The following is a 22,532-nucleotide window of genomic DNA, read 5'->3' on the forward strand; positions in this document are numbered from 1 at the left end:
ACGGCCGAGGCTCTTCCCTCTTCACACTGCTTCTGTCACAGCGACAGGAAATGCATCTGTAGTTCTGAAAATAAGGCTTTCGAGTCCAAGTTTACTCACTAATATTTCATCACTGCTTCTATATTTATTTCAAGAGGAATCCTTTTAAAAAGGTGAACCTGCTCCTATAATTTTTTAAATTGTCAGTTATTTTGAATGACTTAAGATTTTCATATATTAAAAAGCTTAAGATACAATTCTTAGAGTGATCCTCAGTTACAGCTGAGCAACTCCTAATTGTCATCTAAGCTTTTTTGGCAAGAATTAGAATTCCAAAACCAGCCCTCACTTTGGGGAGAGAGACAGTATGAAAAAGCAACTGGTTTAAAAGTCTGTGTAGACCAGACTGGCCCTGAACTCAGAGATCCACCTGCCTCTGACACTCAGTGCTGGGATTAAAGGCGTGTGCCATTAGACAGATGTCATCGATATCTAGGGATAAAACATGTCAGGGTGGGAGACGTCCACACCCCTCTCTGAACAGAGCTCCCTTAGTCCAGAGAACACAGTGCTGTACCCGTTAGCATGTACTTCCTTGTCTTTATATTCATGGTCATTTATCAGGATTCAAAACTCTTATGGAAAAAATAAATATCTGACCAATGTTTAATTTTCCTATGGAATAATAATAACAACTATCCATTTTACAATAGTCCTAATCTCAGATACTTTTGTTGCTTTTCTAAGTCGGAAGCCTTCAGTCTCTGGTCTTGTGAACCAACTGAGGCCCTTCCCAGGTTTCTTAGCAGAAAACACATATACACCTGGACAAACAAAAAACCTAGAAATGTTCTAGAGGCAGCAGCTGCTGAACAGGAGGAAGATGGAAGTGTGAGCTCCCCTACTGCAGCATACTGTCTCTTTTTCTGCAGGGTTTTATCGTGGTCTGCTCTTCTATTGATGATTTGTCTCCTCTGACTCAACTGTAAGGTCTGCGCCACAGAGACCTGACCTGTCCTTCCCATTCCAACATGCCCTTAACAATCCTTGGCAATCCACAGAGTCTGGGTCAAATGTAGCAAGTGCCATGATAGAGGCACAGGCACTAGCTGAATGCTCCGCCATGACAGAGGCACGAGCTGGCCGCCCTGACAGGACAGGCATGAGCGTGCTGCCCCGCCATGACAGAGGCACCAGCGGGCTGCCTGTGAGTGCAGAGTAGCCTGCATGGATGCCTAACTTGGGCATGAGCGCAAATTGGTGGTCTCTATGGTGGTTTCATTTACTCGTTCAAAAAAATACTTATCGAGAGTCCCCTGACATGGTACAGCAATGGACAAACTGGCAAAGATTCTATACTCATTGAGCTTGTAATCTAAAAGAATGACAAACCTTTAAAAAGAAAAAAATAGTCATGCAGTTCACTAGCCAATTACATCTGTGGCAAGTGTCATCAAGGAAAATGGAAGGTAATAGAAGCAGTAATAGGAAGGGTTTCTTCCCCTGACTGTAACTGTAGATATGCTAAAACTCCACCCTACTAAGCACTGTAAAGTAGAGAGCTTTATGATATGAGCATTTGAATTCAATAAAGCTGTCATAAAAAGAATACCACAGTGGGTACGAGCACAGCTTTGTGGCCCTGCATTTCTGGGTTCCAAATCCCGACTCTGACAAGATACATATCTAGCATCATGTACCTTGGTCTCTTTCCAAATAAGCTGATGATAATGACAACGCCTCCTTCTAGGATTGTCCTGAACATTAGACATGTTGGTATTTCCAAAGTAATGATATTTAGGTTCCCAAGGGCAATGACCTCTGACTACTTTGGGATGGCCAATACGCATTGCATGTTTCTTCCCCACAGCATCTGCTGATCTGCTTAGCCCTGATGTGGTGCTGTCAGGAGGCAAGGCCTATGCTCAGAGAGTAGATCATGAGGGTGGAGCCTCAGGAATGTAGTTAGTGCCAAAATAGAAAATGGGCCCTCATCACATCCCCGATCTGCCAGCATCTGGATTGGGCCCTGTAGCATCGGTAGCTGGAAGAGGCAGACATCCTTCATGTTGGTCTGGGATATTCTGTTAGAGAGGACTGAACCGACTAACACAAAGGGAATCAGAACCAAACTAAAAAACACTCCATGTAGGCAAAGCCAGAGACCTCATGAGCTCTTTAAAAAAACAAAAACAAACAAAACAAAAAACATACAAACTACCTAAGCCTAGAAAAGTAAATAATTTAAATATACCCATAATACCCAGTTAGACAGAAGTAGTAATTAAAAGCCTCCCAGCTAAAAAAGCCCAGGGCCCAATAAATTTAGTACAGAATTCTACCAGACCTTCATAGAACTTAAATCAACACTCTTCAGAGTATTGTAAAATAGAAAAGGACGGAAAATCACCAGATTTCTTCTGCCAAGCCAGTATTACCCTGATACCAAAGCCAAACAAAGAAGGAAAAAAGGGAAAGGGAAGAAAATTTTAGGCCAAAATGTCTGATGAATAAAAGTGAAAAACTTCTCAATAGAATATTAATAAATCTAATTCTATGACACATCAACAAGAGTATCAACCATGATCAAGTTGGTTTCATCCAAGACATTCAGGGATGGTTCAATATGCACAAATCAATAAACATAATCCACCACATAAATAGATGAAAGGATCATCTCCTGGAGAGAATAGAGATATAGGCAACAGTATCTCAGCATAGTAAAGGATTTACAGCAAGCCCAAAGCCAACACCTTGTTAAATGAAGAACTCCATGCATTTCCACTAAAACAGTGAACAAGGCAAGATGTCTCCTTTTTCCATTCCTACTCAACAGACCACCTTCAGGGATCAAGGCAACAAATGAGAAAAGAGGAAGCCAAAGCATCTTTATCTGCAGATCACGTGGTTCCCTAAGACTCCCACGACTGCACCAGGAAGTTCCTACAGCAGAGAAGCAGGACATGTTCCTTCTGAGCTCTGTTTGGAAAAAAGTGTGCTTTGACTGATTTACTTCTGAAGAAAGTTCTTTTGCTGAGATATAACTGTGCTATAGACACATCCAAAACAACAGTAACATCAAATTATAGAAACAGATCAAAATATGTATTATATTATCTAATTTAAAACACAATATCATTTCTTGAGTTCTTTATATATTTTGGAGATAGAGGAGAGCGTGTCTGAACTGATCTTACCCTGTAGTCAGACTGATGATTATCTTAAATATCACCATAGAACCTTTGTCCAACAACTGATGGAAACAGAGGCAATGACCCACATCGGAGCACTGGACTGAGCTCCCAAGGTCCAGTTGAAGAGTAGAGGGAGTGAGAGTATGAGCAAGGAATTCAAGACCATGAAGGGGTCATCCACTGAGACAGTTTGCTTGAGCTAATGGTAGCTCACCAACTCCAACTGGACTGGGAGTGAATGAGCATGGGAACAACTAAGCCCCTCTGAAGGGGGCTGACAGCTGGGGCAAACTGAGGGGCCACTGATAGTGACACTGGGATGTGTCTCTACTGGAGATACCGGCTTCATGGGATCCTATTCTCTTTGGATGTAAACCTTGCTCAACCTTGACATAGTAGGGAGGGCTTTGGACTTTCCACAGGGCAAGGTACATGACACCCCCTTAGGGTTGGAGGGGTGGGGAAGGGTCTGTAGAGGGAGAGAGAGGAGACTGGGAGGAGGGGAGGAAGGGGGAATTTGGATTGGTATTTTTTTTAAGTAATAAAATTTTTAAGTAAAAAAATAAAAAAATACAATGTAACTATTTACTCTTTAAAAATTAAGCAGTTTTCTCACAGAAACTGAAGCAGTGAGCTCAGGGCCCACATGGGTCTGCTCTAGGCCCTCTGTGTACATATTATAACATTTAGCTTAGTATTTTTATGGGACTCCTAACGGTGAGAACAAGTGGTCTCTGACTCTTGTGCCTGCTCTTGGGACTCCTTTCCTCCTTGGGTTGTCGTGTCTAACTGCAATATAATGGTTTTTGCTTTATCTTATTATATTTTATTTTATCATGTTTTAAAATAAAAAGCAGGCCTGTGAGGCATTTTCTTAATGAGTGATTGATCGGGGAGGGCCCAGTCAATTGTGGGTGGTACCATTCCTGGGCTGGTGGTTCTGGGTTCTATAAGAAAGCAGGCTGAGCAAGCCATGAGGAATAAGCCAGTAAGCAGCACCCCTCCATGGCCTCTGCATCAGCTCCTGCCTCCAGGTTCCTGCCCTGTTTGAGTTCCTGTCCTGGCTTCCTTTGATGATGAACAGTGATGTGGAAGTATAAGCTGAATGAAACCTTCTCCACCACAATCACCACCAAATACTAGAAATGCCACTTTAGAAAAAAAAAATTAGCAGTTTTGTTGGGATATAATTTATCTATTGGCAGGTTTCCTTTTTGAATATGTACATTCAGTGGTGCATTTACACAGTTGTAAACCATCACCACTATATAACTCTGGAATATTTTTATTATCCCTGAAGGAACCTCATACCCTGGCCTCCCCTCCCTCTGGCCTCACCCCTCCCCCACCTGCCTTCCTCCAGCCTCCCCCACACCCTGCGGGGGGAGGGGGGAGAGAATCACTGGCTGCCAGTCTCATAGGCTCCTACCTTTGCTCTTGTAAGGCCAGGTGAAAATGAACCATGCTGTTTTTGAGGTCGCCAAAGTTTATCCTCAGGCTCCATGGGGAAAGTAAAGGCTTTCTGGTCAATTACAGTTGGAAGTATCCTAAGTAAACAGAATAGGGGTTTAAAATCTGCTGTAGCTCCAAAAGCTCTCAAATCAGAATGTAAAACAACGCTTCCTACTTAGGATTGTGCTCTGTAAGAGATACTCTATTGGTGACTCCAGCGGACTAGGGCAGTCCTTAGCAGTGTGGCCACTATAACCCACAGCTGTTTAATTAAGCACAAGAATTTTCCTATCTGATAAGGACCCTGAAGCACTAACAAAAGGCCCCAGCTCTGGCTCTGCCCATACAACTAACAGTGGACACAGTTGTTAGACATAAAGCATATCTTGGGAGAGAGAGAGTAGTGCTGTATTTTGTGCAATAAATCAAATGATAGGATAGCCAATGGTAAATATATTCTTTAAATCTCTGCAGTTTTAATAATTGCAAAGATTAAAAGCAGAGCTAGCGAAGAGTTTTCCTTACTAAGCAGTAGATTGCTCCAGAGCAATGTAAAATTGTAAGAATGAGGATATATGTCTCATATTATACTTAATTTTTACATATAAATGCAGGTTCAATTTCTATAACAAGATCAAATAATCAAAATAAATAAAATATGGCCACCAATATAACTCAATCTCTCAGTTTTACTATGATGTCCACTTTTGTACAACTGTCATTAAAGGCCAGGCAGTGGTGGTGCACGCCTCTAATCCCAGTACTCAAGAGGCAGAGGCAGGTGGATCTCTGTGAGTTCGAGGCCAGCCTGGTCTACAAGAGCTAGTTCCAGGACAGGACTCCAAAGCTACAGAAAAACCCTGACTTGAAAAAAAAAACAAAAAACAAACAAGCAAACAAACAAACAAAAAAAAAACAAACACAATTATCATTAAAGAGCAACTTAGACTTCTGGATTTTTCTCTAACGTGTTAAAGATGGTGAATATGATCACATCTATCCTTACAATAAGCAAAAAGCAGACAAAATATCACTTCCTGCATCCACCAGAGGACTGTGACCACTGGACAAACGGCTGCCGTGAGAAAGCAGGATGCTAAGATGCAAAGACTGACAACTCAGAGCAGTTGAGCAGGAGCCCGAGCACAGATGCAGCAGCTGCAGCCATGGCGGCGGGGGGGGGGGGGCACTTAAACTCCCTTGACAAATTGCTGGAGGCTCACTGCAGAGATGCTCATCAATTAAAGGTCCATGTTTTACTTCAGGGTCCACATCATCTTCTCACCATGGGGACGAGAGAAAAGCCCTCCGCCCTGTTTCCAGCTAGGCGAAGGGACACACCCACTCTGAAACGCTCCTGTGGTTCTGCTTTTTGTGCATTTGTGTTGAAAGACAGCTCTCAGGGAAAAGTATTTTACCAAAGATTTCATCAGAAATGTAGCTAGTGATCCTAATCCATCTAGCCTTCTTGTCTCACTGAAAGTAGAAGCAGGAGGTGCTGAAAGAAAGCTGTGCAGATGATAGCTCAGGGACACACACACCTGTAAGACCTTCCCACAGGAACATAGACTACTTCCTCACACAGCTTACATGGGCGCCACAGAACCCCTGTGCAATGGAGGGATGCAGATGAAAGAGCGGCAGGGTGTGGGCTCTAAAACTTCTGAGGAAACCAGGAGACAACAGTGGAGACGGAGAGATGCAGGGGGGAGTTGAATATGCAGATATCTATAGTCACAGTAAAGGTAGACACTGCATAACTCCTAGTCAGATGACCCCTTGCAATGAAGGTCTATGTAGCCCAGTCCCCCTACAACACTTCACGTCTGACAGAAACACTGAAGTACGCTAAGGACAATAAATATTGTTTAGAGTGACATATTAAGATCCAGAAACTGATTTAGCAATGGTGAATATTTTGGAATTATCCAACCCAGAATATAAAATAGCTATGATTAACATGCTAAAGAATTAATGGAAAAGGGAAACAGCATGCAAGACTAAATGGATAAGTGTGTCTTCTGATAACCTGAGATGAAATCGAAACAGAATGCTACATCCACACACAATGTATGAAATCAACAATGCCTCTGTAGGTTTATCAATAAAAAAGGGGCAAATTCACTCAAGTGTAGAGGTGAGGAAAAGATGAGTGGAACATCAGCATTTTCAGGAACCGTGGGTACCTACTAATGGGATCCTGGAAAAGGACAGAACAGGAAAGTGAGAATGATGGCTGGGAATCTGCTGGAGTTCATGAGCGATCCAGTAATCTCAGAAATACCAGCCTGGACAAGTACCAAGAGTTATAGCTAGGCATATCGAATTCACAAGGCACAAAAACAAAGACAGAGGGGAAGTCTTGCAAGAGAGAAAGCACAGCTTACCATGAGGGCAGAACTGAGTCCAGATTGAGTGGCACTTCTTTCCACCACGCAAGCAAGAAAAGGTGGACTGAAATCTTCAAAAACATGGGAAACACATAGCAACCCGGAATTCCTGTCTAGAAAAACCATGTCCCAAACTGAAGGGGAAATCAAGACATCAGCACACAAATCAAAGCTCGGTCAACTCGTCTGAGATCTGTCCACAAAAAAATGTCTAAAGGAGATCTTTAAAGAAGGAAAATGTGGCCAGACAGGGGCTATCCAAGGCAGCGAGAACCCGGTGCTCTCCACATGCTTCTGACATCCTGCAGCCCCTGCTGGCTGCAGCTTCTTTCTACCTCTCGGCTAAGCTGGTTTTGTATGCAACAAACACGGCTTCTTGTGGGACTTAGTGGAGAGCATGAAAGCAGGAACCTCTGCCCTCCCCTGCCAGAGCGAGTCTCCTGGTGGATTGCTGTAAATGGTGTTTATGATATTATGACACTGTTTAATATCACTTATTAGACATCCGAATGACCCTCATATAGACTGGTCAGTATTGGCACATACACAAACCCATGCCCTCCTCCTCTGAATGTGAGTCACACACACACACACACACACACACACACACACACACACACACACACACAGAGGTCTCATATGCTGTAGTGTAGTGCTGAGATTTGTGTCCTGCATAGGACAACCTGGAACAACAGGCTGGATCCAAGTGTTTTGCTCATGAGTGAAGAGAGCCCTCCTCGTCCTCACTCACTGCTGAGAGAAGCCTCTTTTCTGCCTGCTGGTCTTCACTGCCACTCATTTGTTTTCTTGTTTACTTGCCCCCCTCAATCGCAAGCACAATCGTGTATAAAGCAAAAGCTCCTGACAGTGCTGGTCCAGATGGCAGCCATTCTGCTAGTGTCAATGAGCGGCACGTGGCCATTAAGAACAGTGTGAGCAGGAAGCCTGTCCGGCAGCAACGGGGGCACAAGCAGCGCATTTTCACCCAGCACCACTGCCAGTGTGGCGGTCAGAGTGAATTATACAAAACAGTCCTGCTGCCCAGATTAAAATGGCTCCTTTGATGATGTCCTTATCACTAGAAGGACTGGCAGGAAAGCCTTGCACTTGCCAGCGCCAGTGATTCCTTTGTGTACCTACTGACCATTGGTATGACTCTGTCACCACATTTTCCTCTTGAGTAGTAGCAACTAGTGTTGTTACAAGGAAAGCCACATTTGTGAAGAGCAAGCTATGGAGTAAGAGAAGGGTACCAGATGGCAGACGTTTGATCCGGACTTGAATATGGGCTTTGCTACTGGCTACCTCTATTGCTTAAGTCTCACTTTCTTCATGGGGAAAATATCAACCTCATGGATTTAAAGAAAGGGGAAGCATCAATTTCTTATACTTAAAGTACTTGGGGTTGGGTGATGGTGGCACACACCTTTAATCCCATCACTTAGGAGGCAGAGGCAGGCAGATCTCTGTGAGTTGGAGGCCACCTAGTCTACAGAGGGAGGACCAGAACAGACAGGGCTCTTACACAGAGAAATCCTGTCTTGACAAAAACAGAAACAAAAAGAGAGAAAATCCTTAGGAGTAGGGAAATGTCTTAGTGGGTAAAGGTGCTTGATGCACAAGCATGAGAATCAGAGTTCAAATCTCCAGCACCCATACAGAATCAGACATGGCTCTGTACTTCTAACTTCAGGACTGTTGGAGGCCAGAGAAGGAGGATCACTGAGGCTTTCTGTCTGCCTGCCTAGCTCCAGAATTAGTAAGAGACTCTCAAGGGAACACGGCAGAGAGAGACAGAGGACGCTTGAAGTCCTCTTCTAGCCTCTGTACACATACATGTGCATACACTACACATACACACACCTACAGCCCTACACACACATGAGGAAACCATTAAAGGAGGTCATTCAAACTGTGACATGTTGTGAAATCACTGTCAGTGACGGGAATCATGGTGACAAGTGGTGTGGGAGAATTCTCTGTAATCTGTCAATCATATTTTAAATAAATGCTGATTGGCCAGGCAGGAAGTACAGGCAGGAAAACCAGACAGGAAGTAGAGGTGGAGCAAAGAGAACGGGAGTATTCTGGGAAGCAGGAAGCTCCCTCCGCCATTCCTGCCCAGACCACCAAAGAAGCAACATGTGAGCTGCCCAGCTAGAAAAGGTACTGAGTCATACATAGATAGATAAGGATAATAGGGTAACATAAGTTATAAGAGCTAATAAGTAGCCTGACCTAATGGGCCAATCAGTTTATAACCTAATGTAGACTCTGTGATTTTCTTTGGGATTTGCTGGCTGTAGGGTACTGGGCAGGACAGAAACCCCAACAAGCTGGCCCTCATGTTACAGACAAGGGGGAACAACAGTTGTGGTGCATCTGATCTAAATCATTCTCCTAGGTGCTCAGTGCAGAATGTGCTCCTCCCACCTCTCCAGGGTGTCTAGCAGAGGAAAGCCTCATAGGTCTGGGCAATGCTGACTCCTGAGTACTCACAGCACCAGTGCCTTTCTGGCAAAGGGGCAGCAGAGGCCTATGCGGGGGGGGGGGAGTTGCTGCTTGCTTCCCCTTTCAGAGGGACTCTGCCCCAGGACATTTGTAGCAATCTTAGTTTGAGAGACACTGGGAATTCCTACCAACCTGACCGACCAGTTCCCAGCCCTGGTTCAGCCCAGTGCAATGGCTTACTCTAGCCTTTCATAACCACAGGGAGCAGGACATTTAGGACCAGGCTCTTCATCATGCAGAGGCTGACTGTCTGTGTGGTCGAATGAGTGCTGATCACGGGTGCATGCTCTCACCCCAGGGATTTCAAGCACAAACCACCCATGTTAGGAACACCAGGTTCTGGCACCTCAGCACCTCTGACTGGGAAGCAGTAACAGAAAATCACCTGTTTGAGAACCACGACCAGGAGACAGGTGTGTGCAAGGTGACACCAGGTGTGTACAAGGAAGACATAAGGATTCTATTCACATAAGAAACAAATTCGGAATTACTTTGTACGAGTGTCCCAGTTGGCTTTTCCTATGGCATCAAGACCAAAAGTAACTTGGGAAGGAGGGGTTTTCTTTCAGGTTACAGTGCATCACAGAGGGAAGTCAGGACAGGAACCTGGAGATGGATATTGAAAGTGGAGACTAGGGAGGAACACTAGGAACCGGCTAGCATCCATCTTGTTCAGTCAGTTTTCTTATAAAACCTGGGACCTCCTGCTCAGGGGTGACCACCACCCATGGTGGGCCAGGCCCTCTCATGTCAACCGACAATTGAGACAGTTCCCCAGAGACATGGCCATGGGCCAACCTGGTCCTGTCAGTGACTCAGTCAAGACTCTCTCTTCCAAGGCAACCCTAGGTTCTGCCAGGTTGACAGTAAAAACGAAACAGCACAACTACAGCGTCATATTCTTGTGAATGGCATCTGCTTTGCTCTCAGGTGGAGGATCATGGCTTGTCTTGCACTTGACCTAAGAGACTGTCATGAACAGATGTGTGCTGCGGGAGTATCTTCTGCTGCTTCAGCCAATAGTCGCTGAAGCATGAGCCCACGGTGCTGTGGGAGGGCCTTCCGCTCGGTCAGCCAATAGCCGCTGAAATACCAGCCCACTGGGGCGTGGTATATTTCTCTTTTAAAAAGAGCCACAGATCTCGGCTCGGGCCTCTTGGTTCCAGCGCTTGGTCCCGGCTCCTGCTCCCGGCTCCTGCTCCAGTGACTAGGCTCCCTTCCTGACGGTTTATGGTGTATGTAAGTTTTACCCCCCAAAATAAATAACCCCTTAAAACATAACTGGTGTGGGATTGATTCGCCGTTAGATGTGGGTTTAGAGTCTGCTGTGGTCTGCAGAAAATGATACACAAAGCAGGTTGCACAACCCAGAATTCCCTGAAGAATCACTCTGAGTATCGTTCTAGTGTTTTGACCTTGAGCCATCTCATTTCATCTCGAGCTGCATCCCACCTTAGCACCATACTCTGACAGCTAGAGTATAGCTAGGTCCGAGGGATGCTCTTGCCACCTCCTCCAGGCTTGTGGGGATCCAAGAAACCTGGCAGGCTTCCTATCTTCCTGAGAGGAGGACCAATATTATACAATTGTATAGGACCCGAAAGCCATATGTGGATGCTAACCCCATGACCTGGTCCAGGTTCTCTTCCGCTCTTCTAGTGGACCCTAATAAGGGGAAAGGACTTGCCTCGGCAAGAGAGGAGAGCCAGATAAAAGGTGTCTCCCCAGAAATGTTGTTTTATTCCACTTGCTACTGGCTAGCTCTTTTCAGCCCTCACATAACACCCCGGCCCTTTCATCTGATGAGACAAGAGGCAAAGAGACAAGAAGCCAGAGCTCACTCAAGACAGAAGAGCTCACCTATTGGATTATTTCACTGGTGACTGGTGACAGATGCCTTCTCTGGTGGTTTTTAGCCATGCCCTTCACTCTGAGGCTCTTATCAGATGTTTATATGTTTGTTTGACACTTTGACACACACTGACTCCACCTTCTCCTGACCTGCCTGTCGTATGCACTGGCCTCCGGCTGTGTCTCTATGGCTTCCTCTGATTTCAAACTAAGACTCAATATCCTCAGTGGTGTATAACTCCATATATTTTCTTCTCCAAGAACCCTTCTTTATTTTTCCCTGTAGAGTCTTTGTTTTCAAAGAATAAGTGGACCAGTCAATCTGTCAGTTATAATTTAGCCTATTTTCAAGTGACAATCCTAAACTTAAAAATTAAAACTACAAAATGAAGACTGGAAAAATGGCTCAATGGGTAAAGGTACTTTGCCACCAAGTCTGAGAATCTTGATTTGATTCTCACAGTTTACATAGTGAAAGGCGAGGACCAGTTTCTTCAAGTTGTCCTCTGACTTCCACATATGTGGTATGGCACATGTGCACTCACATGTGTGCACACACATACACACAAGTAAATAAATATAAATGTTTTTAATATATTCTTTAAAAGATTATAAATGACCCCAAACTAGGGTTTTCCATCAGTATGGGCTGACATGTTTTATCTCACTAAATTGTTTAATTCAAGTAAAAAGCTTTTATTTTTTTTTAATTTTGGTTAGATTTACCAGGATTTCCTTCAAGAATTTAAAGATAGTGAAAACTATTGTGAACACTGTTACACTCTCTACCAAGAACTTTTCAAAGTCAGCATGTGGCCTTGTCTTAACCTTAGCATCTCATCTCAGCCTCCTGGGCCTTAAAACCCAGTGTTTCCTGTGTCACCTCTCCCAAACCCAGTCTCTCAGCGTGAAGAAGCTCTAAGTTGAGCTTCAATTGGTAGGGAAATTCAGACTGGACACAGCAGATGCAGTAACCCACAATGCAGCCCTGGCTGGAATGCTGTCGACTTCAGTTACTGTAGATGTTGATCGCCTGGTAGCGGTAGTGTTTGTCAGCTTGTTTTCTATGAAGCCTCAAAAGAAAAGAACTACTGGGCTGGGGAGATGGCTCAGAAGTTGAGGGTACTGACTGCTTTTTCAATTCAGTTCCTGGTTCGATTCCCAGCACCCACAGAGCAGCTCACAATTGTCTATAATTCCAAGATCTGACACTCTCACATAGACATGTATGCAGGCAAAACACCAATGCACATAAAATAAAAATAAGTAAATTATATTTTTTAAAAAAAAGGAGGAGAATTCCTATACTTCTGACTGGGGTTTTGAGCTCAGTATTTCAGAGGCCTCCAAGCAGACTCCAGACTGACAAAAGACATGGGATTGCTCATTTGTACAGAATGGACTCATCACAAATTTGCAAAATCAAGAATTCCAGGTAAAGTGTCTCAGCCTAGAAAAATCTAAACAATATTATGGGGGCTCCAGATCCTTTAGCAGCGCTTTACTATGAAGATCAGAAATACAAAAGGGTGTCTTGATTGGGGGAAAAACACAATGAAGATGTTTGCACCCACCCTTCAGATTCACAAGAACATCCCTTCAGTGGACGAGAACTGAAGTTGTTGAACTCTAGATGCATGTCCAGCTCTTGAAACTGCCGCAAAGACTCCCACAGAAGAGATCACATCCAGCACCTGCCTCAAGAGCGCTGGAGACCTTGCAGTGGCAGCTGAAGCCCACGGAGCAGAGGGCAAGTCCTGACGCCACACTGCTTCAGATTACAAATTGCAGTTATTGAAAAGAAGCTGCTTTCATTAAACTGAATTTTAAATCCAGTTGTTTTCTCTGACATAAAAAAAAAAGAGAGAAGGATGGGGGAGAAGAGGAGGAGAAGGATGAAGAAGAGAAAGAAGGAAGGAGGAGGAGAAAAGGAAGAAAAGGGATGAAGAAGAAGGAAAAGGAGAAGGAGGAGAGATGAAGGAGGAGGAAGAGGAGGAGGGAGGGGAGAGGAGGGAGAAGGGAGGGGGAGAAAGGAAGGGGAAGCAGCAGCAGTGGCTTCAAGGTCAAATCAGAACCTGGCCCATTTTCCCACCCGTTGCTCTTCCTTTGCCAACATTTCAGATCCACACAACTCCTCTACCTTCTCAGTGGCCCAGGCCCCAGAGTTTTGGGGTCGCTCTTGAGTCTCACTCTTCTTACCTCGATCTAATGTCAAGTGCACTGAGGTTCCTTCCAGATATTTCAAATCAGGTTTTCCTTTCACTTCCTGCTGCAAACATCTTCCTCTAGATCTACACCTCCCACCAGAAGCACGAGGTCCGTGGCTAACTGACACAGCTCCTGTATCTAAAAGCATGCTTAGCAAATAACAGCTGTTCAATACATGCTTGCTGAACCAACGAGTGACAGATAAGCCATCTGATGACACACGGGCCACTGCTGGCAACCCAGCTGCTCGTCTCTAGACTGTCCCCAGCTGCTGGCAATAACACTTCCAGAGTCATCTTTACAAAACACCATTTCCATTCAGGTACAAACCGACACAAAGCCATCAGCACTTCCTTCTTCCTAAGAAAGTGAGTTTAGACTTTACTCCTGCCCTGTCTGTCCCCTGCTCTACCTGCCCGTTTTTCTTCCATGTCCCTCGACCAAGCTGATTTGTCTCCCTGATGAACAGACCTTCTGGGATCACCTTCTTCATGGTTTTCATGTGTGCTCTCTTATTCTCCTCAGAAAACCCTCCCTTTTCCTTTCAGCATACCTGAGTCCATGAACTACCTTACCCGTGGACTCTCTAGAACATAGTAACCTCCCATGCTCCAGTAGGCTGGGCCTGAGTCTCCATCTAACCAGGTGCTATTATGAACTCTAGAACAGCCTAGGGTAACCTCCCATGCTCCAGTTGGCTGGGCCTGAGTCTCCATCTAACCAGGTGCTATCATGGACTCTAGAACAGCCTAGGGTAACCTCCCATGCTCCAGTTGGCTGGGCCTGAGTCTCCATCTAACCAGGTGCTATCATGCACTGCAATTTTCACCAAGTTAGAGTCTTTGCTCTGAACTTCAATTGTTTTGAATCCCATAGTGTCATTTTCAGGTGTGGCTTTTGTTTACACTGCGTTTGTTTAACTCTGGGAAGCTGTGGTTCTTCACCTGTCTAACACCTGATGGGCTAATAAAGAGCTGAATGGCCAATAGCAAAGCAGGAGCTAGGATCAGTGGGGCTGGCAGGCAGAGAATATAAATAGAAGGAGAATTCTGGGGGGAGGGAGAACAAGGAGCAAGGAGAGAAGAAGAGAGGAGGAGGAATTCAGGAGCCACTCACCCAGCCAGCTACGTAGTAAGAGTGAAAGTGAGATACACAGAAGTAAAAAAAGGAAAAAGCCCAGAGGCAAAGGAGAGACAGGATAGTTTAAAGTTAAGAAAAGCTGCGAGAAACAAGCCCAGCTAAGGCCAGATGATTATAAGAAAGAATAAGCCTCCACGTGTGATTTATTTAGGAGCTGGGTGGTTGCCCGCCCCCAAAAGCCGAAAGGGTAAAATATTGTATAACACCATAGAGTACGAGCCACAGTGCTGCCCAGAGCACAGATTCCTGGAAGACTCCGTAACCTGGGTAAACATGGGCTGATAAGATGGTCCTACTCAGGATGAAAATGAAGGAGAATGAGGCTTTAGAGGCAAACAGCAGATAAAAGTGGGGATCTGGGGCATTGGTGTATCGACACAGCAAAGAACCATTGATGAAGCCAGGCATGGTTGCTCACTCTTGTAATCCAACACGAGGGAGTCTGAAGTAGAAGGATCGCTGTCATTTGAAGCGACCATGATGGTGGCACAATATTCCTGTCACTTGGCCATTCCCAGGCCCTTTTTGCTTCCAGAGGCTCCCAGATGGAATGGATTTTCTCCTAGTCCTCAGAATGAGAACCTCATATGATTGCATGGGCTCGAAAGGCAAATGGTGATTGTGTGACTGAGACTGGAAGCCGATTCCTGCCCATCTCTCATGCAGCTGTCTTTCCTGTTCCATGCTGTCTTAAAGGGGACTGAGGAAGTCAGCACCTAGATTGTGAGAGACCCTGAGGCAGAGGCTCTTAGCTTGGCTGTGTCTGTATATATTCCTGACAACAAACTATAAGATAATAAATTTTGCTGTCCTAAGACATTAAGCTTGGATAATCTGTTACAAAACATTAATAATTAATACCTAGATGGTACTCCATCTAGGAAGTGAGGGTAAAGTTGTGGTGAATAGGGCATAACCTGATAGGCAGATGCTTATGTATACAAGGCTAGGGGACATAGGGATGACAGGACAGGGTAACCTCTATCAAAGGATAACAGGTACCTGCATCACTACTGCCATGGTAGGAGACGGGGAGGAAATAGTGATGCCTGCTCAGAGCTCTGCTCCCCACTGTCTAGCACTGGGACTTGGCTCTGCCACACCTCCCCATGTCTCTCTGCAGAGTTCCGGAGCCCTGCCTTTACTGCTAACCATCCATTCATCACATAAGCTGGGTACATATGCAAAACACAAAAAGAGTCACAGGGACTTAAGATTAACTAATAAGCTTCATCTATATTCACTCAGTAGGAGCCCCATGGCAAGACTGCTTTTTAAAACTCAGTCTGAATTCAATAAATGGTCTCTTAGGATATATTACATAGTGGGTATTTCAACCAAGCTATATTAATTTTTTTTACTTGCTATAGATACCAAAATTACTTTTAAGATTTGCTTTATATGTGTTTGTGTGAATTGTATGCACTGTGTTTATTAGGGTATGGAGGCCTCCACAGAGGCCAGGAGAGGGTGTCAAATCTCCTGGAGCTGGAGTCACAAGAAGTTCTGAACTGCCTACTGTGGGTGTGGGAAACTGAACCTGGGTCCTCCAGAAGGGCCGTATGTACTCTTAACCTCTGAGCCATCTCTCCAGTCCCCAAATCACTTAAGTAATAAAGCACACATGGAAGTACAGAAGAGTAAACAAGTATCATGTGATCTAAACAGTGCAAACCCTAACCCGTTTTCATTTAAATGTTTCCTTGAAGAAATTTAACCATTTCTCACCAAAAGCAACAGCAACGTAGGACCCCAGCAACTGTCATGCTGCCAAGCAGTAGGACTGAGAGCAGCCTACAGTGCCTAAATTCCAAATGCTGACAAATGTCAGGCATTTCATCCAAGAGGTAAAAGGTTCTTGGTATTCTTTACTTTGGGCTGTAACGTGGCTATTTTACTTACCATTTGGAAGTCACAGAAGAATGTATGTTTTCGTCCATAGGAGCCATTAACACCTGGTGGTTTACAACATCTAGATACTTCTCAATGTGAATCTGTTACAGAAAAGTCAAAGCTCAGGGCATTATGGTGGATGTAAAATACTTAGCTAATTTACTTCATTTCATTAGGTCAATACTTTGAATCGCGTAATTAAGCCCCCCAAAATGCACAAAACACTACGTATTATTACATGCCTAAGGTTAGGCATCGGCATCTCAAGGCCAAATTACTTCAAATGTCCCAAAAAGCATAATGAACAATTGAGACTCAAAGCTTAAGTAACCTGCAGCCCTCATCCCAAATGAAAGTGTGCACCAAAGTCAGTAAATAGCTTGGCTATGTAGCTCTGACCTGCATACCATCATGGAATAATGTCTTTCTTTCTCCTACACGAGCTTCAAGCAGCCATCTGAGCAAAGTAGCCTAGTTTTACTAAGGAACGACATGGGGACCCATGAGAACCACCGGGCCCTCTCTTCTCTTCCCAGTATTTTGTTTACCATCCAAAACTTTACTTACTTTTAACCCCATTTCAGTCCTTTGGATTGCTGTCTCAAGATTTTGAATGTCTAGAGGGTCTCTTGTCTCCTCACTTGAGAATTTTGTTAATTTCTCTTTTAATTGATGAAGGTCTTCATGGACCTAATGCATAAATAAATAAATAAATAAATAAATGAAAATAGATTGAAGTATATGTTGTCTATCTATTGCAAATTTTGTTGTTGGTTTTTGAGACATGGTTCTATGCAGTCAGGGCTAGCCTTGAATTTTTCACTAAGAAGTCAAGAATGACTGGTGTGGGAAGTCCTTCTGTGTATGTGTTGCTTGTATTGGTTGATGAATAAAGATGCCTTGATGTACAGCAAGGCAGAATAGAGCAAGGTGGGAATTCCAAGCAGAGATAGAGAAGAAAAGAAGGCGGAGCCAAGGAGTAGCCGCCTAGGGAGACAGATGCGGGTCAAAATCTTACCAGTAAACCACAAGTCTCATAGTAAAATATAAAATAGTAGAAATTGGTTAATTTAAAATGTAAGAGCTAGGTAATAAGAATCCTAAGCTAATAGGCCAAGCAGTGTTGTAGCTAATATAGTTTCTGTGTGATTATTTCAGGTCTGGGCAGCCAGGAAATGAACAAGCAACCTCCACCTACAGATGACCTTGAACTTCCTCATCCTGCTGTCTCCATCTCCGGACACTGGGATTATAGTGTGCACCAATAGGTTGGTTTTTATTCAGTGCTGGAGACTGAATCCAGGGCGAAGCAAGCACTCTAGCAGCTGAGCCACACTCCCAGCCCTGTAGTTATCGACAGTACGGACCTACAGTGGACTTGAGTTGCTGGATGCTTATGGTTCTGTGGTATTCATTACAAAGAACTGCTTCCATGGCTTTAGGACAGCTCTTAAGAGGATTCTATTATCATCTCAGAGTGTGGACAAGAAACCTTCTGCACCATTTGCTTTGTGCTGAGTCAAGATGGAAGGGTAGCCGGGATGGCTCCTGCTCTCCCAGGTGGTAAAGCAGATGGGCCAGAGACGGTATGTCTGCAGCAGGCTCTGGTTGCGACATACGGATTAAGGTAAGAAAACAGGGAACTTCCAGCAGAAGTGAGGCTCTAGCAGAGGTGATTCAAGAACACAACAGATGTGTCCACAGGGCCTGATGGCTTTCTGTCCTGACAGGCTCTGCCACACACTGCTCTGGGAAGCAGGTTTTTATGTGCATATTTGAGTTTTGTTTTGCTTAGTGAGAAACGGAAATAATCCATGGGAGCGGGGAGGAGAAAAGCAATCTATGCCTTTGCTTTAGCTTGCCCTGCTGATGTGTGTTTTCCTTGGAAATGGTGAGCATGTTTCCATCAGGCACCCTCGGGATCAAATCGGCATCATGACACAAGGAAGCAGCTGACTCTCTGTGTGTATATTAGAAACCAAACTTCAGATAAATGCAGATGGCACCGAATATTTCATGGGCGGCTGCCACAAGGAAACCATTTTGTTATGCTAATTCACAGCTCTGAGACACCTGTTTCAGCAACAGTCACACCAAGAGCAATCTGCAGACTGGGTCGCTAAAGGCATTTTGAAAAGTCTACCAGTGCTCTGGGAGGATAACTGGACTTGCACATTGGTCCAGCCTGTGTTATTATTTACTTGGGGATGTTCCCACGGAACCCAGTGCCATATTCAAGGGGCAGGATTTGCATCTTTTCACTGATGCACATCAAAGTCTGGCAGACACATCTGATGACTTGTACTCTGCTCAGATTGTCACACAGAACCTCCAGGGCACACAGATTGATACCTGAACACACTCACTGTTTGCCTGTGGGGACCAATGATGAAGAGGCACGGCCTCTGTTTTTTGTTTTTTTGTTTTTTTGGGTTTTTTTGTTGTTGTTCAAATCACCTGATCTACCATCTACTGCTTGAAACCATGTATGATGTAAAGGACAGTTCAAGGGGAGAGCCTTTTGGGGCGCTTATGCTGTGCTTCCTCCTAGGAGTGAACTGCCCGCCCCCAGTATTTGCAGCTCCACGGGTCTTTCTATAATGATGTCTTTCAATCGTGTGAGGGAGGAAAACTGTGTTGCATTATTCACCAGGGAACCAAAGGTCTTAGTTTTCCTCAATCTGCCCCTTGTATGGGCAACAACACTGCTTCCTAGAGCTGTGAGAGAGTATGTAAGAGGCCCAATACAGAAGAACCCCATAAATGGCAGCTGCACAGAGCTCCTAGCACTAACTCTGTTATCAAAATTTTAGCACCTCCTCTGGGTTTGTTGTTTTGTTTTTGCCATACTAGAATCATTTTCCTACTTTTTGAAATTAGTAAATAAAAATGAGGTAATGGCATAAAAGGAAGCAATGCAGACTTTGTTGCCAGATGCATGTGAACTGGAATCCTGCCTGAACTTGGGAAAGTTCTCACCAGGAAAATAGGGAATTCATGGCAGCTACTTCAGAATGGAGTCACCATGTTTTCTGCAGGTGAGACACAGAGGAGGGTGTAGAGCCCTTTCCCTGGGTTGCAAACCCTAGCAAACTCATTGCATGTGATGAACTGATACTCGATGGTGTTGCTGAGTGAGGTTGCTCACTCCACTCTCTTAGGTTTCTTGGGTTCTTGCCAGGTTATTTTGTCCTCCCTCTTAAGAAGTAGCTGTCTGTATGACTGCACTAGAGATGAGCACTGTGGAAACATTGCACCAGACCCAGTAGGAAATGAGATTCAATTCTAAATTTCTGTTCTTTCTTCAATTATGTCCAATCTGCCATATTGAAATTTTACAGGTCACCCATTACCTCTATAAGCATCAAAAACATTATTTGCCATACAGTTTATATGTAGAAACTATAATTTTTTGACAGTCTGGGGACAGAGTCATTATTAGTAGACACTCTTGAAAGGCCTAATGCAGAAAAGATTTGCTGTCGGCTCTGAAAAACCCATGAGACCAGAAGCCACACAGTCATTAGCAATATAAATTCTTCTTGTCCACTTCTACTCAGCACGCACATTGGCTGACTCATCCTTATCTCATGGAGTTACTTTTGGTCTTGTTCATTTTTGTATTATATGTGTGTGCTATAAGTCATCCACGGGACTGATGACAAATCCAGTGGAAACAGCAAACTGTCAGTTTAGCGTCATTGTTTCCAAGCAACGTGTTAAGACACAACTGCTGGACTTCTGTGATATCGTCTCCAAAACTGATTTAAAAGGTGGTTTTGATGGAAAGCACAGGTGTCCTTCCTTGAAGGAACAGTGTGTTAAATATACAGATACAAGGACACACATGCACATCTACACACATGGCCTACTTAAAAATCAACACTTACTTATATCAAATTACTTTACTTTTCTTCTATAGACTGAGGCCTAATACTTGTCTAGCACAGTTTTTAGGACTCGATGCGATGGCCCAGAGCTCCCAGCAGGGCCCAGCTCTCCCATATGCTGGCTACATGACCTCCCTTACTCTACTTCACTAACCTGACTAGCTGAGGATAGATTCAGCTAAAATAGTAATATCTAAATTATAGGCCCTAAAGCAAAAGAAGTTATAGTTAATAAAATGTTGCCAACTAGAATGCCATGAAGATGCAATTCTCTGGTTCCCATATCTGACAATGGGACAAAATATTGACAACTGGAACTATTCTGGAAAATGCAAACATTGAGCTATCTTAACAAGACACCCAGATAGTTGGATTACAACAGTATGACTTGTGTTTGGATTTGTTCCTAAGGACTTCAGATCTGTTCTCAAAGCATCACTGTCCTGCTTTGCTTCCTGTTGTGATGAGCATCAAAGCAATGTGAGGAGGAGAGGGTGTGTTTCGTTTTACAGCTTACAGTCCATCTCTGAGGGACGCTGGGGCACGAAATCCAGCAGGGTTGGAACTTGAAACAGAAGCCATGGAAGAATTCTGTTTACTCCCTGGTTCACACTCAGCCTGCTCTCTTACACAACACAGGACCATCTGCACAGGGGTGGCAACATACACAGTAGGCTGGGCTCTCTGACATAAATCAGCAATCCAAAAGTACCCCAGACTTGCCTACAGGCCAATCTGATGGAGGCAGTCCCTATGTGAGACTCCACGGATAATGCTGGGCTCTGTCAAGTTGACAATGGAAGCTACCCATAACTATGTCTAACACTAACCTGTCCCACTCATAGAAAACGGGCTCTGTGTATGTTAAATGATAGATCATGTCAGAAGCTGTGGGAGTTGCAGCAGGTGACAACTAGTGTTCAGATGTCAACCCACCAGAGGAATGATTATCTGATGGAGGAGAATCCCATCTGGAAAAAGCTGGTGGGACCACCAACTCTGGAAACTGATGCTCCTGTCTGTAATTTCACATGTACAAAAGCAGCTATGGTGTCTCTCTAACACCTGCATTGTAGTGTGTAATCTCATGTGATATGTATATGTAATCTCATGATCACATCTCAATCTTATGGGCACATATATCTGTGGGTGGTCAGGAAGATGACTTCTCATTAACCTGTATAATTTTGATATATAGAAAATATACTAGGATATGCTTCATAACTAGGTCTATTGTCCCGCGAGAACTGTAGACACTTAAAAGCCTGCTTTGTTCTTTTTGCTCAGACTAACTGCACACAATTAGCTCACTTTCACCTTAGAGCAAGTTCAAACTAGACTAAATGTTTCTGTAAATGGATAAGTTAAAAAACTTTACAGATATGCACAATGTCAGAGTTGCATATGTCTAACCAAGGATATTAACACAAAGCAAGATAGAGAAACATGCCAATTCCTTGCTTGCCAAGTCTGGCTGATAAAAACCCATGTCTTGCAACTTGTCTCATTGGGCACCGTGCCCCTGGCCTCTGATCAGTCTTACACCAGAAACCTTGAAACCTTGTGTTGTCATGGTAAATGGCTCTGTTTTTATCATTTACCCAAGGAATGTTCTGTGACCGATGAGATGTAACTCTTGTAATTTTTTTTTCTTATTGCCTCAAGCCTCCTGTAAAAAGTGTATTTAAGTTACGCAAACTAAGAAGCAAGAGAGAATTGAAACAAAGGAGAACTAGGAAGAATTAGAAATTAGAAGAAATTAGAGGACAGAAAAATAAAGAGCATGACCAGAACAGCATGTGTGTGAATTTATTCCATACCCCTCAGATAGAAAAATCTTAAGATCAGTTTTGCTATGCTGTGGAGTTTTTCTTCAAACCCTGGGAGTAGCCTTGAGAGCTGGTCTTTCAAGGCTACTAATAAGTTCAGCTCTAATTGCTTGTTTTTACTTTCTGAGAATTTGATTATCATGGAATCCTTCTGTAAAAATCAAACTATACAGTTTTACAAACGAATGTCTAGTT

At 44.0% G+C, this 22,532-nt stretch overlaps 1 protein-coding gene across 3 annotated transcripts in view; it reads right to left on the minus strand.

The window, feature by feature from the left end:
- The window catches only part of Iqch (IQ motif containing H), a 198,180-nt gene that overhangs the window by 170,659 nt on the left and 4,989 nt on the right, over positions 1–22,532 (minus strand). For all 3 annotated transcript variants that reach the window (XM_048424152.3, XM_048424148.3, XM_085689214.2), the window contains exons 2-4: positions 17,186–17,308; positions 16,628–16,719; positions 4,603–4,720 (exon numbers count right to left, since the gene is read on the minus strand). In XM_048424152.3, coding sequence (XP_048280109.3) covers positions 4,603–4,720; positions 16,628–16,719; positions 17,186–17,308 — 333 coding nt within the window. The remainder of the gene's footprint in view (positions 1–4,602; positions 4,721–16,627; positions 16,720–17,185; positions 17,309–22,532) is intronic.

Source organism: Myodes glareolus, chromosome 4 (assembly GCF_982192425.1).
Source record: "Myodes glareolus chromosome 4, mMyoGla1.1, whole genome shotgun sequence".
In the NCBI taxonomy this organism is placed as follows: Eukaryota; Metazoa; Chordata; class Mammalia; order Rodentia; family Cricetidae; genus Myodes; species Myodes glareolus.